A 20,985-nucleotide genomic window follows, 5' to 3' on the forward strand; every position below is an offset into this window, starting at 1 on the left:
AAAACTTGTCTAAAACAAGTTCCTTGTGTAAATTACGTGCTTACGCGTTACGTCTAAAACAGAGCATAATTCGGCCTTAAGAGACGGTGAATCCATTCATTCACACACGCACGCACGCAGCCACCATTATACAGCATCTTCCCGGAGATCACAAAATATGTGAACCCTGAACATTGTTGAGAGTGTTGTGGGGTGTTTTGTGGATTTGTTGTGCTTGTTTGTTCCACTGTGTGAGTTTGTAATGGTGTCAGGTGTTTACTGCGAATTTGGTGAATTGTTTGGTCTGTAGCGATATACAACATTCATACATGATATTTGCATATACCTGCGGTTGCTCAATTATACTGATATACATACTGTTTACCCACCATCTCAAGTATTTATCATGTGCATTGCCATAAGATTCATAAACTGGTTAACATGTACTCACACTTCCTTGTTCTCACGCTCACGCACATACTGGTCCCAAAGCGCGCTCGCGTTGGAATGTCACTTTAACATTGTGTCACCAGTGGAGGGAGCGGGGCATTATGTCACAGGGGTGTTTGTCATGTTCACATTTCACGTTCGTAATTACTGTGCATTGTAGGGTTATTTACTATTGGATTAAGTGGTGATGGAAAGCAGAACAATACCTGTGTTATTTAATAGACATTTCATGTGTTAAATTTGTATGATTAAGAATGAGTAAGATGTACTATGTTTCCCCATATTCATGGGTCAACCCTATTAGGCCAATTAGGGGGCAATAGCTAGGCCTTCTAAAGAGGCTCGCTCAGTGTCATTCGGGAGGTTAAGGTAGAAGGACAGCTTTCCTGCTGAGAGGAGCTGTGTACAAAGGTAACCCTGCAAAGGTAACGCTGCATTTTTGCTATTGAAGCTTGTTTTGTTTGAAGTACTTTGTTTTGTGCTGTTATCACTTTTGTTAAAATTCCTAACTGGGAAAGAAAATAAATCTTGTTACATTGAAAACGTGAACCACTGCTCTGGCAAGTCTTTTTCTCCACCATCTCCGAGTCCACATCCCTAATCGTGGGCTGGCCGCGGCGGTCACTCACATTTGGTGTCAGAAGTGGGATTCTGTGGCGCTCTAGGGGAAACTGGAGAGAAGAGGTGGAAAAAGAGGTGCGAGGCGTGGACTAGGTCGAGCGCAGGCTCGTGGCACGTGGTGCAGGATGGACCAACGGCTAGGCTGGCGTGACCAACAAGAGGGCAATGGCCCTGAGGAAGTGCTACAAGGGGCAGACGGTGGAACAGCGGAGACGGCAGAGCGGACGCATGATGAGAAGCCAGGTGATATGGCTGGGCTGTACAACCTGCTGGAGAAGACTTTGAAGTCCCAGGAAAGGGATGCTAGTAAGCAGGAGCAAAGATGGCGAGGGGTGCAGATCCAACTTAACCAGCTCCGTGACGACGTTGAGCAAAATCGGCCACTACGCTCACCATCTCTGTCGCCTCAGCAAGGTCTTCAGTCACCACCGCAGCTTCAGCCAGATCTACCGCCACTGCCGCCGCAGCAGCCACAGCCAGATCAGCAGCCACCACTGCAGCTTCAGCCCCAACTGCCAGGTAATGCAAACCTGAACAGAGATGGCGCCGCTCCAGTGGCATGCTCACGAAAAGCTTTTCCTAGGTATGTGGAAGGTGAGGAGCAATACCTCACCACCTTTGAGCGACTTGCTAGGGCCTACCGCTGGGAAGAGTGGGCGGTGTATATCGTGCCGCACCTCAGTGGCAAAGCACGCAGTGCTTATGTCACAATGGATATAAATTACAGTATGGATTATGCCAGAGTGAAGGAGGCAATTCTGGAGAAATATGAGATTAATGAAGAAGTCTACAGGAAAAGATTTCGTGAGCCAGATGTCCGCCCGGGAGAGTTTCCAAAAGAACTCTACCAGCGGCTGAAAGACACGTTCCGTAAGTGGATTAAACCGGAGCAGAAGTCTGTCGAAGAGGTAGCTGAAGACCTCATCCTGGAACAATTTTACCGCACTTTGTCACCTGAAGTCAGGGTGTGGGTGAAAGAGCACAAGCCCCAGACTGGCCAGCAGGCCGCAGTTCTGATGGAGAACTTCCTTGCAGCCCGCCAAGGCCCGAAGACCTTCCGTGCTGAAACTGGATTTGGTGGGTTTGGTGGTGGTCCTAGACCTAGAGAGCAAAGTAGAGGGAATGAGAAAGGCCCCTACAGACCTACTAGTTTCCAAAGAGAACGCCCTGCCAGTCGTGTTGTGTGTAATTACTGTCACAAAGAAGGACATGCAAGACCAGATTGCCCAGCTTGGCAGCCCAAAGCCCAAGGACACTGTTGTCTCCCTGGGTCAGAGGAGCAGAAACAGGGGGTTATGGGTAGGTTGCAGACTGTCCCCGTGCTAGTGGGTGGTAAAGGGACTAGTGCCCTGATCGACACAGGTAGTTCCCAAACACTAGTCCAGCCCCATCTAGTGGACCAGAAGTCATATATCACCGGCAAGAGCCTGACAGTTAGTTGTGTAAATGGTGATGAGCATGTGTATCCTGTAGCCAAGGTGTACGTAGAGGTGCAGAGACAGACTTATCGCCTTACTGTAGGTGTAGTTGAGGGTCTCAGCCATCCAGTAGTCCTAGGACAGGACATATTGATCTTGCCTGAGCTGGTGCAGGCCCATAAGCCGGTAAATGTGGTCATGACTAGGTCACAAGCAAAAGTCCATGCAGAAGAACCCCAAGAGCTTAGTGAGCTCAGAGAGATGCTTATTATGCTACACGCTATTATGCTTTTATTACGCTTATTATGCTACACGCTACCCTGAGGCGTTTCCACTCCGCAAAGTAACTGCCACCACCATAGCGCAAGCCATCCTCCAGCTGTTCTCTAGGGTAGGGGTACCCCAAGAGATTATTACAGATCAGGGAACAGCATTTTTATCCAAGTAGCTAAAGCAGGTGTATAGCTTACTTGGGATTAAGGGGATACGGACCACACCCTATCACCCCCAAACTGATGGCTTGGTTGAACGCTACAACCAAACCATAAAGAGCATGCTACGGAAGTACGTGTCAGCCAATGGCAAAGATTGGGACCGCTGGCTACCATACTTGCTGTTCGCATACCGTGAGGTGCCCCAGGCATCTACCGGTTTCTCTCCATTTAAACTGCTGTATGGGAGACCAGTGCGAGGCCCCCTGGATCTGCTAAAAGAAGCCTGGGAGGGACCAAAGGCACCAGTACCCACAGCATTCTTGCCCATGTCCTGCAAATGCGTGAAAAGATGGAGGAGATGTCAGAGCTGGTCCGGGACAACCTGGAGAAAGTGCAACACCGCCAGAAGGTTTGGTACGACAAAAAGGCCAGACAAAGAACCCTTCAGCCGGGGCAGAAAGCCCTCCTGCTTCTCCCCACATCTGAGAACAAGCTGCTAGCTCAGTGGCAGGGGCCATACACCATTACCCGGAAGGTGGGGCCTGCCACATATGAGATCAACATGCCTGGGCGGAAAAAAACAAATTGGGTCTTCCACGTCAACCTGCTTAAAGAGTGGAGGGAGAGAGTTCCCGAGAGCAGTATACAGCTCATGGTGCAAGCCGTTGGAGAAGAAGAGGATACTCCAGAGCATTTTTTTCCAACTGCTCAACCACTTGCACCTCTTGACCTAGCACACCTTAGTCCACAGCAGCAGAGAGAGCTGGAGGCCATCATTCCTCCGGGTCTGTGTCGGGAGACACCTGGAGTCACCACCCTAGTGGAACACTCCATTCCGCTAAAAGATAGCACACCGGTACGTCAGCGGATGTACAGGATCCCAGAGCGTCTTCTGCCTCTACTTAAGGAGGAGGTGGAGGAGATGCTGTCCCTGGGGGTCATCGAAAGATCCCACAGTGAGTGGAGTAATCCCGTTGTGCTGGTCCCTAAAAAAGATGTGAAAATTAGATTTTGCATAGACTTCAGAAAAGTTAATGCACAATCGCACTTTGATGCTTACCCTATGCCCAGGCTGGAAGACCTGATTGAACGGCTGGGTAAGGCACGCTACATCACCACCCTTGACCTATGCAAGGGTTATTGGCAGGTGCCGCTTGCTAGGCAGGATATACTGCCTTCAGAACCCCTCAAGGGTTGTTCCATTTCCTCGGTATGCCATTTGGCCTACAGGGGGCGCCTGCGACCTTCCAAAGGCTAATGGACCATGTACTTGAGGGCACAGAGTCCTATGCTGGAGCTTACTTGGATGACATAGTAATCTATAGCACCACCTGGGAGAATCATGTGAGTCATCTGGCTGATGTTCTGCGCCGCATCCAGAAAGCAGGACTCACCGTGCATCCCAAGAAATGTAACTTCGTCAAACCCGAGGTCCAGTACCTTGGATATGTGCTGGGCAGGGGCCTGATCAAGCCCCAGAAAGATAAAGTGCAAGCCATCCGTGATTGTCCCCAGCCACAAACCCAAAAGGACGTGCGGTCTTTCCTGGGTCTGGTAGGCTGGTACCGGAGGTTCCGGAGGTTCTACTCGAGCTGCACCTCTTTCAGACCTGACCCGGAAGTCTGGGTCTAGTCGAGTGCAGTGGGGTGCAGAACAGGAGCGGGCCTTCAATGACCTGATGGGGGCCCTGTGTCAAGAGCCAGTGTTGCAGAGCCCAGACTTTGACCAACCCTTCACAGTGCAGACTGATGCGTCCGGCATTGGTCTTGGTGCTGTGCTGCTCCAAGGGGAAGGGTCTGACCAGAGACCTGTGGCTTTCATTAGCCGCAAATTGTTCCCCAGAGAGACTAGATATGCAGCTGTGGAACTTGAGTGTTTAGCCATAAAGTGGGCTTTGGACACTTTAAGATATTATCTGCTTGGCAGAGACTTTAAGCTGGAGACTGATCACTGAGCGCTTCAGTGGCTCGGCCGCATGAAGGACTCTAATGCCTGGATTCCCAGATGGTTCCTGGCCCTGCAGCCCTACCGGTTCCAGGTCCAGTATCGTGCTGGAAAGCAGAACGTTGTTGCTGACTTTCTGTCTCGCCACCCTGGTGGTGAGACATCAGAGGGGGAAGGAAATGTGAGAAGCTGAACATTTCCCTTCTCACTGTTTCGAACATTGCGCACTGTTTTACTGCGAAATGCGGGAGTAAGAGACGGTGACTCCATTCATTTACACACGCACGCAAGCACGCACGCAGCCACCATTACACAGCATCTTCCCGGAGATCACAGAATCAATGTGAACCCTGAACATTGTTGAGAGTGTTTTGTGGGTTTGTTGTGCTTGTTTGTTCCACTGTGTGAGTTTGTAATGGTGTCGGGTGTTTACTGCGAATTTGGTGAATTGTTTGGTCTGTAGCGATATACAACATTCATACATGATATTTGCATACACCTGCGGTTGCTCAATTATACTGATATACATACTGTTTACCCACCATCTCATTCATTTATCATGTGCATTGCCATAAGATTCATAAACTGGTTAACATGTACTCACACTTCCTTGTTCTCACGCTCACGCACATACTGGTCCCATCGCGAAAGCGTTGGAATGTCACTTTTACATTGTGTCACCAGTGGAGGGAGCGGGGCATTATGTCACAGGGGTGTTTGTCATGTTCACATTTCACGTTCGTAATTACTGTGCATTGTAGGGTTATTTACTATTGGAATAAGTGGTGATGGAAAGCAGAACAATACCTGTGTTATTTAATAGACATTTCATGTGTTAAATTAGTATGGTTAAGAATGAGTTAGATGTACTATGTTTCCCCATATTCATGGGTCAACCCTATTAGGCCAATTAGGGGCAATAGCTAGGCCTTCTTAAGAGGCTCGCTCAGTGTCATTCGGGAGGTTAAGGTAGAAGGACAGCTTTCCTGTTGAGAGGAGCTGTGTACAAAGGTAACCCTGTTACGCTGCATTTTTGCTATTGAAGCTTGTTTTGTTTGAAGTACTTGTTTTGTGCTGTTATCACTTTTGTTAAAATTCCTAACTGGGAAAGAAAATAAATCTTGTTACTTTGAAAACGTGAACCACTGCTCTGGCAAGTCTTTTTCTCCACCATCTCCGAGTCCACATCCCTAATCGTGGGCTGGCCGCGGCGGTCACTCACAAGCAGTTTTAAGGGTTCACACTAATACGCTTGGTACGGAGGAGTGGGGAATCGAACTAGCAACCTTCCAACCTCTCGATTGCTAAACGACTCCTCTACCTTAAGTCTGCTTTAAGACGTTGATGACGTTAGATACTTAAAAAATATGAGTTATCAGGCATGTTTACTCAAACAAATACATTCCAATACAATTAAAACATCTTCACTTGCTCAGAAATACATTTTAAGTTGGGTCAACTAAATACCAGGTTTTAAGTACTGAATACATAATGTTAATAAGTTAGTAGAACTGTTTGGGTTTACAGTGCAGCTCTCATAATGTTTGGGCATGTGACCCTTTCTGTCTTCTGTTCTGTACAGCATACAGCATGGTTTGTTACTGCATCGAATGGTTTATGAGCTGCTATTACAATAATCTGAAGTGGAACAGAACATTTACTGACAGGATATTATATTCGCCATGACATGTTTCTGACATGGTTAGGTCCACCCTTTGAAGGATGGTTGAAGTAAAGTGTCGCCTACAATTGGTTTTGTGTTTTGTGCATTTAACACCCTGGGTTGGGCTACTCAGTGGTTTAAGTGCATTAAACACCCTGGATTGGGCTACTCAGTGGATTGCCAAAAGAGGTGAATGGGTGACCCATGTATTTCTGTATTTATTGAATAATGGATAAATAAATCAGCTGCATGGAGCTGTAGCCATGGCACTTTGATCACATTTGATCTATTTGTTTATGAAGCATTTGATCAGACTGTGCTCATCACGTATATCTGTGAGAACGATGTCTCATTTACACTGGAGTATTTAAGTCTCCTATTTAACATAGCTTAGTATTTATTGGTATTGAGGTTTGTAACTTTCAACAGTATCAAAACAGCATATAATTACATTCTTAGTTTTGATCACGTAAGCTCAGGCTGTGTCTAATCCTGGCTGGAAAAGGAAGCATTATGCCTGACTTTACAGTACCAGTGTGTTTGGCAGGATCCACTATGCTCTGATGTTGTGGAACTCATTTAGTCACGATCTTGGGCCGGCGCCCGTCTTGGCTTTGAGAGCTCTGTTGACCTGGCTGCATGCTGAGGCATCAGAAGCTCTGGCACCGGCATTAAAAGAACCCTGTCACTAACTGGTGCATTCACCAAGGTCCAATATGGCAGGAGGTTCACCGAACAAACAAAGGGACACACGCTGAAAAATGAACTTGAACAGAACATCTATCAAAAGCCAGACAAAAAAAGAGAGGGAACAAAAGAGACAAATAAAATGCCCACACCAAAGCGAAAGCTCCAAAAGCACAGTGTATGAGCTTTAAGGGAAAGGGCATCCTGCCACATCAGGGGCAAAGGCCCTTATACCAGATGGCAGGTAGGAGGCCATGTTGCCCTTTTGTAAACCAATGCCCTCCCACACAGGTAAAGGCTGTGCCTCCCTGCACCGGATTCTCACTAATCAGAAAGGTTAGCCTGTGTCAGCCTTGGAGATGCTAATACATACAGCAATACTACACCTATGGATCAGTCTACGGGGTTTTCAAGTGTCTGAGTTAAAACAAGCTCAAACCCTCCCCCCGCCCTGCAGCCTTGTTACTTTTAACCAAAACTTAATTTGAGCCCTCTGCCCAAAACCCCGTCCTCCCAACAGTCTTTACTGTAACTCTGTTACTCTCCTTAAACATTACATGGGTGCACCTCAGTGATCCAACCCTTATGCCTGTACTGTGTTTCACCCAGAGAAGAGCTGCAGAGATAGATAGATAATAAAACTCCTCAAAAAAAGTTTGGAAACATTTCTTCAGTCGATTATCCCTCCCCTTTAATAATACCAATTGGCATTGTATTGTATATCATTGGAAAGCCTGATTAGTCACCTTTACAACGAGGTACAACTTGTAAGGATCGTGCATTCGTGGAATGAGCAACACAGCTAACCGTGTGGGTAGAGGCCCACATTTGTTTTGCCAAAATCCCCTGCAATATTCTTTTGTTGGTATTCACTCTTGTTTTGAGTTGCTTGGGGGATTGGATGATTCTCCCACAGTATTAAGGAAAAAACAACACATATTGACCATTTTTACACTTTATTCATTTTACACTGTCAGGGACCTCAGTAGCATGTGGAAGATCCATACGCAGCCACAACAGCTTGGCCTGAACAAGAATCTGTAGCAAGTCAGCCAACATGGTTGCGTTGGTCACTCTGGCACGTACAGCACGCCCAAGCTAATCCCACAAGTATTCAATTGGGTTGAGGTCTGGACTCACGGCAGGCCATTCCATCCTCTCCACTCCCAAGTTCTGGAGGTACTCTGTGATGATCCTGCCTCTGTGGGGGCGAGCATTGTGATCCTGGAGGATGGAGTTAGGTCCCAGATTCTGGAGGTATGGGATCGTCACTGGCTCCAGAATCTCATTCAGATATCTCACTAAATTCCAACAGAAGAATATTGCAGGGTATTTTGGCAAACATTTTTGGGCTGCTACCCACATGGTTAGCTGTGTTGCTCATTCCACGTATGCACGATCCTTACAAGATGTACCTCGTTGTAAAGGTGACTAATAAGGCTTTCCAACAATATACAATACAATACCAATTGGTATTATTAAAGGGGAGGAATAATCGACCGACAAAAAAATGTTTCCGAACTTTTTTTGAGGGGTTTAGATAAGTATCACCCCAAACGCCCCAACACGGAGGTATGGTACACCTCCAGCTGTTTGGGGGAAAGTATTGAGTGCATATATACCTATACTGTGTGAGAAAGTCTGTGCTGTTGGAAAGGACTGATCCAGAGTCAGCCTGAGTGTACGGATGTTATGTTACCTCACTTGATATGACAGAAACACATTGTCTGTTTTGTTCATTGGACATACAGTCTGAGGCTCTGTAAATGTCCCTCTATAGCAGGTGCTGCAAACCTGTGAGCAACATCAATGGCACTGTGGCTCTCTGCGTGATTTGCCTCAGATAAATGTCCCAGATCAATTATTTACTCTCTCCTTCATCTGTACATTCATTTTGAATAACTATTTTATTGTTATTTTTAAAAGCGCGTGTGCAAAGAGGCTGGAAGAGGCCGAGTCCCTGGGCAATATCCCCTGTTAGTATGCTGTTCTCTGAAAGAGCAGTTTGGTGTTTTGGGTGGGGGTGGTCATGTGATGAGAGGGGGGATGCTGAGCGCTGGGCCCATCAGACACATGCAGTCCATTAGAGCCCCCCTCAGACCTCCTGCACGCTGCACTGCCATCAGACATGAGGAGGACATGGAGGAGTGACAGAGAGAGAGAGAGGGGGGGAGGAAATAGAGACAGTAAAATGTGGGAAGTACAGTAGGAGGCACCAGCAAAAGAAGAAAGAAAGAAAGAAAGAAGAAAAGAAGTGAAGAGAAATAAATTGAAGTAGAGGGCTTCAAGTAGGAGTCTGTAAGATCAAATGAATTGAAATGGGTAGATATACAGAAAACAGGCTCTTGTCACATTGCCATAAAGAATAGAATAATGTGTGTCTTTGTGTGTGTGTGTGTGTGTATCGTCACAGTGTGTTTCCTGCCTCGGAGAGAGCCTATGGAGAGCCCCTGAAACACAGGAAGAAATTACACCCTTCCCAGGGTTCACACACTCCTCAGCAGAGCAGCTTGTGCTCTGGTTCTCTCTGCCTGCACACGTGGTGTGTGTCCTCTAACCCAGCCCTCATCTGATACAGGGGCTTAAGTGGTGATGTTTTTGGTGTGTAATTGTGCCAGTCATGGGGCAACACACAGAATACTGAGCACTTTTACAATTTCAAAAGTATCATATCTCAAAACTTTCAACTTTGAAAAGCCATATTTTTTCTAGTTTGAATATTACTAATATTGAAGAAGGTCTCTGTGCAAAAGACTCATCATGACTGTTATGATCATATGCACGGCATGATTTACTATGCCGGGCACATATACTCTATCTCTCCCTCTCTCTCTCCCTCTATGACTCCATCACACGGGCAGACAACTGCTTAGAGGAACAAACACTCAGGCTGCCAGTGGTAGTTTATGTGAGGACTCACAAGAGCAGCCAAAAAATACATTGGATAGACTTTGTTTTGAATGTGTGTGTGTGTGTGTGTGTGTGTGTGTGCATATGTGTGTGTGGTACAACTTTAGCAAAGTGTGAGTAAGGTGTGAATGTGTGTGTTTGTGTGCATATGTGTGCGTTGTACAACTTGTGCAAAGTATGTGTGTGTGTGTGTTTTGGGGGGCGGCGGTTGTGATAGAGCCGCTGGCCTAAAACAGATGTGCTGGTGATCGTGTGGTGCATTTTAGGAACGGAGTCCCCAATGGTGGGAGGAAGAAAAGCAGCGTAGGCGGAGGAGGAGGAGGAGGAGTGAGGATCCAGAGCAACAGGATAAGAGAGGCTGGGTACAACAGGGCGGAGGAGATGAGAGAAATTGTGTGTGTGTGTGTGTGTGTGTTTTCTGTCAGGGGTGGTTGAGTAGAATCTAAAGAAAGGGCTGCTTTGATGCATCCATGCTGTGTCTGTGTAATGTGGTGCGTGTGTGTGTGTGTGTAATGTGGTGTGTGTGTGTAATGTGGTGTCGGAGTGAGCCTTCCGCCCACCCTTCCGCCCACCACTTTTCACTGCTTCTTACGGTATACTGTGTGTGTGTGTGTATGTATATGTGCATGTGTGTGTGTGTATGTGTGTACTGTATGTGTGCCACCTTCACAGAAAATATCTGTTTAATCCCCAGATATAGCAGTGCTTTGTAAATAATTCATTGGAAAGCAAATTCTATCCCAAATGGGTCCGATGATAACTTGATGAGTCTTACAAGAGCAAGGGGAGGAAAATCAATACATCTGCTGGAGCACAGTGAGCGTATTTATTACTGCACCTTTGGTAGCGAGCAGCATGAGAAGAAGACCCATCATCTCATCTAATTTCTTCTTCATTGGCTTCCAGCAGCAGGAACACAGCAGTTGCACGCTTGCTCAGCCGACCACACATCATGTACGTAGCTCCTCAAGCGCAGGATGGCATGATGAGGTGGGCATGGAGCAGGATGGCATGATGAGGTGGGCATGGAGCAGGATGGCATGATTAGGTGGGCTTGGAGCAGGAGATATATCAGACGGAAAGGCTCCAGGTCAGGGTTTGGGAATCCATATCTCTTATTTGACATGTGAATATAACGGTTCTTGTTAGGAACAGCATGATAGAGTGAGGGTAAGGAAGAAACTGTGATGTTTTTTCATACATCTTACCCTTCACATGCTGCTCTGCATACAGCTGTAGAAAATGGGCAAACCTTTCTACATTATTACTGCTATTTTCACAAGAATGATCTGTTTGTAGAAGCAGTTCCCAAAGCCATTTGTACATAAATACTTTAAGAGGATAAGATGTTTAATGATGGCTTGATTTGGGAGCTCCTCATGTGTCAAACAGTAAGAGCACACTGACTTTCAGTGCATACTTGAAATGGTTCTTCATGTTGATGCGTCATCCCAGATCAATCCGTTTGGGGAGACTAAAGAGGACAGCACGTGTTACTGAGGCTTCTCCTTCCTCTTCCTCCTCCTCTTCCTCTTCTCCTCCACTCAGCAGCCCTGCGTGGCCTTCACTGTCCCCTCCTACTTCCTCCTCTTCCTCCTTTCGTCTTCCTCCTCCTCTTCCACTCAGCAGGCCTGTGTGGCCTTCACTGCATGCTTTCTCTTCCTCTTACTCCTCTCCTTCACTGCATGCTTCACAGGAGCCTGGCGGCGTCTCACCTGCCACATCCCAACGAAAAGCTCCTGTCCTGGAGGAAGATGCCGAGTGAATGTTTACCAGCCGGTGACCAAAGAGCTGCCTGCTAGTCTCTGCTCCTGCTGCACTGATCAAAGCGCTCAGTGTGTAAAAGGGCGCAGGCGCTTGTGTGTGTGTGTGTGTGTGTGTGCGCGTGTGTGGTAATGTGTGTCTTTGTGTGTGTGTGTGTGTGTATCGTCACAGTGTGTTTCCTGCCTCGGACAGAGCCTATGGAGAGCCCCTGAAACACAGGAAGAAATTACACCCTTCCCAGGGTTCACACACTCCTCAGCAGAGCAGCTTGTGCTCTGGTTCTCTCTGCCTGCACACGTGGTGTGTGTCCTCTAACCCGGCCCTCATCTGATACAGGGGCTTAAGTGGTGATGTTTTTGGTGTGTAATTGTGCCAGTCATGGGGCAACACACAGAATACTGAGCACTTTTACAATTTCAAAAGTATCATATCTCAAAACTTTCAACTTTGAAAAGCCATAATTTTTCTAGTTTGAATATTACTAATATTGAAGAAGGTCTCTGTGCAAAAGAGACACTGCACAGAAACCCCCACTCATCATGACTGTTATGATCATATGCACAGCATGATTTACTATGCCGGGCACATATACTCTATCTCTCCCTCTCTCTCTCTCTCTATCTCTCCATCAACCGGGCACATATGTGTGCGCGTGTGTGGGTTTATGCGAGTGTGTGCGCATGTGTGTGTTTGTGTGTTTGCATGTGTGTGCGTGTGCCTATGTGTGTGTATGTGCGTGTGTCTATATGTGCACACGTGCTTGGCATGCAGCTGCTTCAATAGACTGTCTCTGACAGGTGTGAACAACCTAGTACCAAGCACACTGTTATTTTTAAAGTGAGACAGGAAACCGTGTGTGTGTGTGTGTGTATTTGTGTGTGTGTGTATGTGTGTGTGTATGTGTGTGTTTGTGTGTGTGTGCGCGCCTGTATGAATATGCTCAATCTGCCTGGTGTTTATAAAGTTGTGTTCAGTGTTTTCAGGTGTGTGCATTTGTGTGTTTGTATTTGTGCGCACATGTATGTGTATGTGTGTATGTCTGCGTGAAAGACAGAATGGGGGATGAGCTATGGAAGATTTGAATGCAATGCTGTACAACACTGCCATAAACCACTGGATGCAGAGGGGGTTATGCCTCTGGAAGTTATACCTCTGACCTGCTTGCAGTGAGGCAAATGATGGTCATGGTGTTGTGTTTAATCACTGTTTAAATGATTCAGAGAAATGATAATGGTGATCGATGTTGTGTTTATTCACTGTTTAAATGTGTTTGAGATGATAATGGCGATCGATGTTAAGTTAAATCACTGTTTAAATGTGTTTGAATGTTTCAGAGAGATAATAATTTTGATCTGTGTTCGTGTGTTGTGTTTAAATGAGTTTGAATGTTTCAGAGAGATGATTATGGTGATGGTGTTGTGTTTAAACACTGTTTTAATGTTTCAGAGAGATGATAATGGTGATTGGAGTTGTGTTTAATCACTGTTTAAATGTGTTTGAATGTTTCAGAGAGATGAGAATGGTGATCGGTGTTGATTTTAATCACTGTTTTAATGTGTTTCAATGTTTCATAGAGATGATAATGGTGATCGGTGTTGTGTTTAATCACTGTTTAAATGTGTTTTGTGTTTCAGAGAGATGACAATGGTTATCAGTGTTTTTTTAATCACTGTTTAAATGTGTTTGAATGTTTCAGAGAGATGATAATGGGAATGAAAGCTGGTCCTAGACCTGCAGTTAAGTGAAGTGACAAAACACTTGTGCAGACACCCCAGGTAGTGCTTTCCCATGCGTCAATTCTGTTACAACACTGCCCTCTACAGGGTATATTTTAAAATGCAGAACAACTATGAACTGTAGTTTCAAAACATACTCTGTTGCTGCCCAATATCAAACATATTCTCATGCTACAATAAAAGACTGTACTTCGAGTGTATGTCTGTGTGGCTGTGTGTGTGTGTGCGAGTGTGTGTGGCTGTGTGTGTGTGAGTGTGTGTGTGTGTGTGTCTGTGTGTGTGTGTGTGTGTGTGTCTGTGTGTGAGCGTGTCCGTTATGTGTAGCTTGGAGTGTTTAGGTCTAGGTCTAGGTCTTGGGTATTTTACGCATACATCCTTCAAGTCTTCCCCATACCGAAAGGACACATCACTGTTAGATGAAGTAGATTTTGGTTGCCATGAAGGAGATATTTTGTTAGTTTTCGAAGCCAGCTATGGTTAAAATTCCATCTCACATTTAAAAAATGCCAAATCTGCAGCTGGACAATTCATAGCAAATTGAGTAGGAGAGAAAAAACCCACATATGTGCTGCTATTCTGCTCACTCAGGCATGCTCCCGTCTCAAACCTCTCATTACTCCTGTATCTCCTCCATACCCTCTTCTTCAGGAACAACAGCACACATATCTGACAGACTGGACGCTTTTCTGTGCGACTGGCAGCATAACCCTCCCTCAGTGAGTCAGGGCTTCCGGCTCTCCATTCAAACAGAGACGAGCAACGAAAATGAGAGCCTTCAAAATGTCGGAGAGAGGAGGAGAGAGCGAGAAAGAGAGAGTGAAAAAAAGGGATGACAGAAAAGAGATGGAGCAAAAAGAGAGGAGGGGGAGGGGGGGGGTGTGAGAGGTTGAATTTGAACTGTTGGGTATCCATAGAAACAACAGATGAGATGCGGATGTGGATAAATTGTAGCGTTGCTCAGGCGGTGCGCCATAAATCAGCGTCCGTCACGCCCCGATGGCCACGGCAGCTGTGCCATCTAATGTGGTGGGCACTAATATCACACATACATTTCTCAGCTCAAATCTGGCGCTCTACTCTGCTCTCCTTGTAATCCTTATGATGTGGAGAAAGTCATGCTAATGCTGAAAGTCATCCGCATCATTTGAGCAAACCTTGGCTGTTGACTACATCTCTGTCTGTCACGTGCCCCACTCCTCTCAAAACAGGCGTCAAAATCCTCCAGTTTACACTGTCTGTCTCACTGTCTTACCTTTACTGACATAAAACATCTCTCTGCTCTCTCTCTCTCTCTCTCTTTCTCTCTGCAGATCATCTTCAGTTCAGCTGAGTGAAAGTGCTATACCACGTTGTGAAGAGCTCTAAGTAAAAATGGTGCAATCACCCTAGGTTGGTAGACCCGCCAGAGAATAAGTGTGAGAGAAAGGGTGGATTTGAGTTCATGACCGACGGATCTGACGGAGGTCACGTCTCTGGTATTAGATGTATATAATGTAGGTTGTTAAATACCTTCATGGTTGACTTTGGTGCTTATCCACCCTTATAAAACAACACCACGTTGAGGTCAGTCTCATGTTGTGGTCTCTGGGATATGAGGTCAGTCTCATGTTGTGGTCTATGGGTGATGACATCAGTCTCATGTTGTGGTCTCTGGGTGATGACATCAGTCTCATGTTGTGGTCTCTGGGTGATGACATCAGTCTCATGTTGTGGTCTCTGGGAGATGAGGTCAGTTTCATGTTGTGTTCTCTGGGATATGAGGTCAGTCTCATGTTGTGGTCTCTGGGAGATGAGGTCAGTCTCATGTTGTGGTCTCTGGGATATGAGGTCAGTCTCATGTTGTGGTCTATGGGTGATGACATCAGTCTCATGTTGTGGTCTCTGGGTGATGACATCAGTCTCATGTTGTGGTCTCTGGGAGATGAGGTCAGTTTCATGTTGTGTTCTCTGGGATATGAGGTCAGTCTCATGTTGTGGTCTCTGGGAGATGAAAGATGAGGTCAGTCTCATATTGTGGTCTCTGAGAGATGAGGTCAGTCTCATGTTGTGGTCTCTGAGAGATGAGGTCAGTCTCAAGTTGTGGTCTCTGAGAGATGAGGTCAGTCTCATGTTGTGGTCTCTGAGAGATGAGGTCAGTCTCATGTTGTGGTCTCTGAGAGATGAGGTCAGTCTCATGTTGTGGTCTCTGGGAGATGAAATATGAGGTCAGTCTCATGTTGTGGTCTCTGGGATATGAGGTCAGTCTCATGTTGTGGTCTCTGGGAGATGAGGTCAGTCTCATGTTGTGGTCTCTGAGAGATGAGGTCAGTCTCATGTTGTGGTCTCTGGGAGATGAGGTCAGTCTCATGTTGTGGTCTATGGGTGATGACATCAGTCTCATGTTGTGGTCTCTGGGTGATGACATCAGTCTCATGTTGTGGTCTCTGGGAGATGAGGTCAGTTTCATGTTGTGTTCTCTGGGATATGAGGTCAGTCTCATGTTGTGGTCTCTGGGAGATGAAAGATGAGGTCAGTCTCATATTGTGGTCTCTGAGAGATGAGGTCAGTCTCATGTTGTGGTCTCTGAGAGATGAGGTCAGTCTCTCAGAGACCAGTCTCATATTGTGGTCTCTGAGAGATGAGGTCAGTCTCATGTTGTGGTCTCTGAGAGATGAGGTCAGTCTCATGTTGTGGTCTCTGAGAGATGAGGTCAGTCTCATGTTGTGGTCTCTGGGAGATGAAATATGAGGTCAGTCTTATGTTGTGGTCTCTGGGATATGAGGTCAGTCTCATGTTGTGGTCTCTGGGAGATGAGGTCAGTCTCATGTTGTGGTCTCTGAGAGATGAGGTCAGTCTCATGTTGTGGTCTCTGGGAGATGAGGTCAGGCTCATGTTGTGGTCTCTGGGAGATGAGATCAGTCTCATGTTGTGGTCTCTGGGTGATGACATCAGTCTCATGTTGTGGTATCTGGGTGATGACATCAGTCTCATGTTGTGGTCTCTGGGAGATGAGGTCAGTTTCATGTTGTGTTCTCTGGGATATGAGGTCAGTCTCATGTTGTGGTCTCTGGGAGATGAAAGATGAGGTCAGTCTCATATTGTGGTCTCTGAGAGATGAGGTCAGTCTCATGTTGTGGTCTCTGAGAGATGAGGTCAGTCTCATGTTGTGGTCTCTGAGAGATGAGGTCAGTCTCATGTTGTGGTCTCCGAGAGATGAGGTCAGTCTCATGTTGTGGTCTCTGAGAGATGAGGTCAGTCTCATGTTGTGGTCTCTGGGAGATGAAATATGAGGTCAGTCTCATGTTGTGGTCTCTGGGATATGAGGTCAGTCTCATGTTGTGGTCTCTGGGAGATGAGGTCAGTCTCATGTTGTGGTCTCTGAGAGATGAGGTCAGTCTCATGTTGTGGTCTCTGGGAGATGAGGTCAGGCTCATGTTGTGGTCTCTGGGAGATGAGATCAGTCTCATGTTGTGGTCTCTGGGTGATGACATCAGTCTCATGTTGTGGTATCTGGGTGATGACATCAGTCTCATGTTGTGGTCTCTGGGAGATGAGGTCAGTCTCATGTTGTGGTCTCTGGGATATGAGGTCAGTCTCATGTTGTGGTCTCTGGGAGATGAAAGATGAGGTCAGTCTCATGTTGTGGTCTCTGAGAGATGAGGTCAGTCTCATGTTGTGGTCTCTGAGAGATGAGGTCAGTCTCATGTTGTGGTTTCTGAGAGATGAGGTCAGTCTCATGTTGTGGTCTCTGGGATATGAGGTCAGTCTCATGTTGTGGTCTCTGGGAGATGAGGTCAGTCTCATGTTGTGGTCTATGAGAGATGAGGTCAGTCTCATGTTGTGGTCTCTGGGAGATGAGATCAGTCTCATGTTGTGGTCTCTGGGTGATGACATCAGTCTCATGTTGTGGTATCTGGGAGATGAGGTCAGTCTCATGTTGTGGTCTCTGGGAGATGACATCAGTCTCATGTTGTGGTCTCTGGGTGATGACATCAGTCTCATGTTGTGGTCTCTGGGAGATGAAAGATGAGGTCAGTCTCATGTTGTGGTCTCTGGGAGATGAGGTCAGTCTCATGTTGTGGTCTCTGAGAGATGAGGTCAGTCTCATGTTGTGGTCTCTGGGAGATAAGGTCAGTCTCATGTTGTGGTCTCTGGGAGATGAGATCAGTCTCATGTTGTGGTCTCTGGGAGATGAGATCAGTCTCATGTTGTGGTCTCTGGGTGATGACATCAGTCTCATGTTGTGGTATCTGGGTGATGACATCAGTCTCATGTTGTGGTCTCTGGGAGATGAGGTCAGTCTCATGTTGTGGTCTCTGGGATATGAGGTCAGTCTCATGTTGTGGTCTCTGGGAGATGAGGTCAGGCTCATGTTGTGGTATCTGGGAGATGAGGTCAGTCTCATGTTGTGGTCTCTGGGAGATGACATCAGTCTCATGTTGTGGTCTCTGGGTGATGACATCAGTCTCATGTTGTGGTCTCTGGTAGATGAGGTCAGTCTCATGTTGTGGTCTCTGGGAGATGAGGTCAGGCTCATGTTGTGGTCTCTGGGAGATGACATCAGTCTCATGTTGTGGTCTCTGGGTGATGACATCAGTCTCATGTTGTGGTCTCTGGTAGATGAGGTCAGTCTCATGTTGTGGTTTCTGGGAGATGAGGTGAGGCTCTAAGTCTTATGTTGTGGTCTCTGGGTGATGACATCAGTCGCATGTTGTGGTCTCTTGGAGATGAGGTCAGTCTCATGTTTGTGGTCTCTGGGTGATGACATCAGTCTCGTGTTGTGGTCTCTGGGAGATGAGGTCAGTCTCATGTTGTGGTCTCTGGTTGATGACATCAGTCTTGTGTTGTGGTCTCTGGCAGATGAGGTCAGTCTCTTAGTCTCATGTTGTGGTCTCTGGTTGATGACATCAGTCTAATGTTGTGGTGTCTGGGAGATGAGATCAGTCTCTAAGTCTCGTTTTGTGGTCTCTGGGAGATGAGGTCAGTCTCATGTTGTGGTCTCTGGGAGATGAGATGAGTCTCTAAGTCTCGTGTTGTGGTCTCTGGGAGATGAGGTCAGTCTCATGTTGTGGTCTCTGGGAGATGAGATCAGTCTCTAAGTCTCGTGTTGTGGTCTCTGGGAGATTAGTCTCTTAGTCTCATGTTGTTGTCTCTGGGAGATGCGGTCAGTCTCATGTTGTGGTCTCTGGGAGATGAGATGAGTCTCTAAGTCTCGTGTTGTGGTCTCTGGGAGATGAGGTCAGTCCCATGTTGTGGTCTCTGGGAGATGAGTTCAGGCTCTAAGTCTTGTGTTGTGGTCTCTGGGAGATTAGTCTCTTAGTCTCATGTTGTTGTCTCTGGGAGATGCGGTCAGTCTCATGTTGTGGTCTCAGAGCAGACAGAACCGCACACCCAGAGAGCCAGCACCCATCAGCTGGGCTTATAGCTGTGCAAGCACAGGGTATGGAATATTTAACCACAGAGGCTTCTCAACACAGGGAGACCACCCTCAAGCTGGAGCATGTGTGTGTACGTGACACAGGCTACTCAACACAGGGAGATCACCCTCAAGCTGGAGCATGTGTGTGTACGTGACACAGGCTACTCAACACAGGGAGATCACGCTCAAGCTGGAGCATGTGTGTGTACGTGACACAGGCTACTCAACACAGGGAGATCACGCTCAAGCTGGAGCATGTGTGTGTACGTGACACAGGCTACTCAACACAGGGAGATCACGCTCAAGCTGGAGCATGTGTGTGTACGTGACACAGGCTACTCAACACAGGGAGACCTGTTCAAGCTGGAGCATGTGTGTGTACGTGACACAGGCTACTCAACACAGGGAGATCACGCTCAAGCTGGAGCATGTGTGTGTACGTGACACAGGCTACTCAACACAGGGAGACCTGTTCAAGCTGGAGCATGTGTGTGTATGTGACTGTGTCAACGGGCAGACTTGCAGATCAGGTGGAATAACTAACTACAACTATCTCTAATGTAGTACAGATAAATTATATCATGTGGAATAAATAGTGTGTACAGAGTTTGCAGACTACAAAAATAGTCCTCCTTAATCCCCATACTGTATAACTTAAATACCGTATAAATAAGTAAAAGAGAGCCCTTCAAACAGATAAACTGCATAAGAAGGAAGTTTAATTTATTGAAGTGCGTTCCATAGCTAGTGGGGATGGGGAAACAAGCTCTGAGGTCTCAGGGAGGAGATCAGCTGGGACTGCCTTCATTTTAGGGCTTTTTATTGGGGGTCGGGCCCAATTGTGTTTTATTGCTTTGAGATAAAGCTTTGAGATGAACCTCCCTACATCCCTTACATTTGGATTTGGATTTATAGGTACTGAAGTTGAGAGTGAGAGGTCAGAGTTGAAAGGTCATGGTATTCTCACCTCCACAAACAGGAAGCAGGGCACAATGGAGCTACTGCTCTTCAGTCCTGGCTTCTCCTCTGCCATTCTTCACCTTCGTCTTCTCTCTCTCCTTCTTTGTCAACTCCTGCAGTCACTCTCTTCCCGACTCTCCTCACACCTGAAAGGGAAAAAGAAAATGTACAGGTCAGTCTGGAGCAAAAGTGTGTTGACTGTTTAAAAATGAATCTGAAAACAATGTTAAAAAAGAAAGAAATTATTATTATTTCTGCCAGTGCATATGTAATGGTTAAAATATATAGGGTCATCCAACATGGGGCTTAGTTGAATTCAAAAGCTTGCAAGTTTATTGAACACTTCATTTGAAACTTAGCCAACAGGCTGCCTACCACATTCTAACTACCGACTTTACTGCATCACTGGTCTGAATGACTACAGACCCTTCGCCCTGACGTCTTTGGTCATAACGTCCTTTGAAAGACTGGTGTTGACCCATCTGAAGGCCATCACAGGCCCCCTGCTGGACCCTCTGCAGTTTGCCTACCGTGCAAACAGGTCAGTGTATGATGCAGTCAACATGGGGCTGCACTACATCCTACAACACCTCGACTCATCGATCAATCTTACATCATGATCACAATAAAAACCTAACAAAACCATAACGAACATTATCAGACATAGTGATCAAAACAATCCAACATTGTTACAAAATGTCAACAAACATGTGTTCCCATAGTGTAGTGGTAAAAAGTTTAAAAACAGAACACATGTTCTTATAGTGTAGTGGTTAAATCTGACAACCCCCCCCCCTATGATCATCGATCAATGTTACATCACGATTAAACATAATCAAACATTGTTCTAGTATGAACAAACACACATGTCTTCATAGTGTAGTGTAGTGGTTTCAATGTATATTCCTATAGTGTAGTGGTATTAATGCACATTGAGAACCTGATATTTGCATACTGAAATCTCCGTTGACTATGGACAAGGCTCCTGCGGCGTCATTCGCAATCTTGTCCATAATTGAGG

At 46.4% G+C, this 20,985-nt stretch overlaps 1 protein-coding gene across 1 annotated transcript in view; it reads right to left on the minus strand.

Moving 5' to 3' along the window:
• The window catches only part of plppr2a (phospholipid phosphatase related 2a), a gene marked incomplete at both ends in the record, with an annotated part of 61,604 nt that extends 41,567 nt beyond the window's left edge, over positions 1–20,037 (minus strand). Inside the window, one exon of the mRNA XM_080855992.1 lies at positions 19,972–20,037. Within this exon, the coding sequence (XP_080712118.1) occupies positions 19,972–20,037 (66 nt within the window). The remainder of the gene's footprint in view (positions 1–19,971) is intronic.
• Positions 20,038–20,985: the final 948 nt, after the last annotated feature.

The sequence above is a fragment of the Sprattus sprattus genome (genome assembly GCF_963457725.1).
Source record: "Sprattus sprattus genome assembly, chromosome: 18".
NCBI lineage: Eukaryota > Metazoa > Chordata > Actinopteri > Clupeiformes > Clupeidae > Sprattus > Sprattus sprattus.